The 1,665-nt window shown below is 55.5% G+C and overlaps 2 protein-coding genes across 2 annotated transcripts in view; both read right to left on the bottom strand.

Annotated features, from left to right (window-relative positions):
• The window catches only part of LOC113204114 (uncharacterized), a 20,817-nt gene extending 19,386 nt beyond the window's left edge, over nucleotides 1–1,431 (bottom strand). Inside the window, exons 1-4 of the mRNA XM_052264800.1 lie at nucleotides 1,262–1,431; nucleotides 1,042–1,183; nucleotides 775–962; nucleotides 226–412 (exon numbers count right to left, since the gene is read on the bottom strand). Of these exons, the coding sequence (XP_052120760.1) occupies nucleotides 226–412; nucleotides 775–962; nucleotides 1,042–1,183; nucleotides 1,262–1,431 (687 nt within the window). The remainder of the gene's footprint in view (nucleotides 1–225; nucleotides 413–774; nucleotides 963–1,041; nucleotides 1,184–1,261) is intronic.
• The window catches only part of LOC113204132 (PAX3- and PAX7-binding protein 1), a gene marked incomplete in the record, with an annotated part of 15,716 nt that overhangs the window by 2,021 nt on the left and 12,030 nt on the right, over nucleotides 1–1,665 (bottom strand).

The following is a 1,665-nucleotide window of genomic DNA, read 5'->3' as shown; positions in this document are numbered from 1 at the left end:
GCCAGTCCCAGTGCCCCCATGCCCCCCCCCCCCCTCCAATACTACGTAGTATGTGAACGACCCCTAAGCAGCATACAATCTCTTTTACGCTCTGTTATTTGTCACTTTCCCTTACTTTACACTAATTCAGTAAATTCGATAGAACCCCATCAGTAAAGAAACCAGGACCGCATGAACCAAAAGTCTTGTCAATTTTTTAAATGAGCCTTGCACCTATTGACTTACCTCACAAGACTTCAGCATCTCCTCGGCGCTGTGGCGGGCCAGAGAGTTCTGGCGTAGATAAAATGGGAGGGCCATGAGCATCTGCAGAGCGGTCCAATCGGTTGCCTTGCGGTCCTTGACCAGGTTTATCGTGAGCAAAATCGCATCGTAGGTGCCCACCTGAGGGAGCAATTCCATAAATAGGTTCCTGCGCGAAAAAATTATGAGTCACATAGTGGCAAGAATAAAGCGAAATAAGTCAACAAAATTCATGTTGTCACAAAATCCCCCCCCCCTTCCGTAAAAACACGTAAATAATATTTAAGAACTTGTACATACATAATTGTATAGAGACATAGCGAGTCACAGGAAATGACATGCCAACATGCCCCTCCCTAGGGCTCAATCACTGCGCACCCGTTTTCCGATTAATTAGGCCTACTTGGGCACTGTGCGTGTACTGGCCGATTGATGAAGACTTAAACGCAATGAGGGCTCACGCTGGCGTGTAATCGTACGCTCGAAACTTACATAGGGTACGTACCAGAAAGAATAACTAGAAATACTCACCCCATAGTTTCCTGCTCATAGCTAGTGCCCAGCATGACGGAGGCATACAGCTGGTCCAGAGTGGTGTAGTTGAAGCTTACGAGGAGCTCCAGGACCTGGACGGCCGTCTGTTCGTGCAGTCGCTCCGTATCCGGGACCACGTTGGACTGGCTAAGTCGCTGCACGAGGCGCTTCAGCAGGCCTACCACCTGGAGAGCGAAGAACGGCGAATCGGTCAGAACCCATTTCAGCGATGGACGAACAAACGTACAAGTGAGACGTTGTTACCCTGGCGCAGGCCTCGTCGGCAGCGGCTTTGCTGAGCGGCTGGTCTATGGCGTGCTGGTAGGACAGTTCCACGGTACGCGTTGCTCCGCTCCTTTCGATTGGCTGCGACGTCGCCTCCGCGTGGTCCAGCACGAGCGACTGGCTGCAGCAGAGTGTCACCGTGAAGGACTAATTCAGCCCCTCTCCCCTGGTCCCCATTCATCTCTCTCCAATCTCCCACCTGGCCGTCATGTACTGCATCTCCGCGTTGGCCTGGAAGGGCTGCATGAGGAGGATGCCAGAGGCCTCCGCGCGCAGCAGTTTGCCGGCAGCGGTCAGGGCGTACAGGGCCTCGCTGTGCGAGGTGAGCGGCGACTGCTGCGCGCCCGCCCCGCACACGAACGGGGCCATGTTGCTCCAGCTCTCGCGGCTCCACGCCTCGCAGTCCTTGTGGTCGGTAAACTTGCGCACCGTCTGGTTGCCGTCCCGCTCCCGAGACACAATGTACTTGACCTGCGGGTCAGGGGGGAAATTGAATCGGTTCCGCCACGTACAGCCCCCCGCAGGCTCCTGCCAGAGGCGGACTGGGGGGCCCGGGGATCTACGTACAGGGGCCTAAATCCCGCCTTCCCGCCCGGGCCAGTC

This window comes from Frankliniella occidentalis, unplaced genomic scaffold (genome assembly GCF_000697945.3).
Source record: "Frankliniella occidentalis isolate FOCC.00 unplaced genomic scaffold, Focc_3.1 Scaffold21, whole genome shotgun sequence".
Classification (NCBI taxonomy): domain Eukaryota; kingdom Metazoa; phylum Arthropoda; class Insecta; order Thysanoptera; family Thripidae; genus Frankliniella; species Frankliniella occidentalis.
The sequence above is the reverse complement of the archived record's forward strand: the minus strand, read 5'-3'. Positions and strand labels throughout refer to the sequence as shown.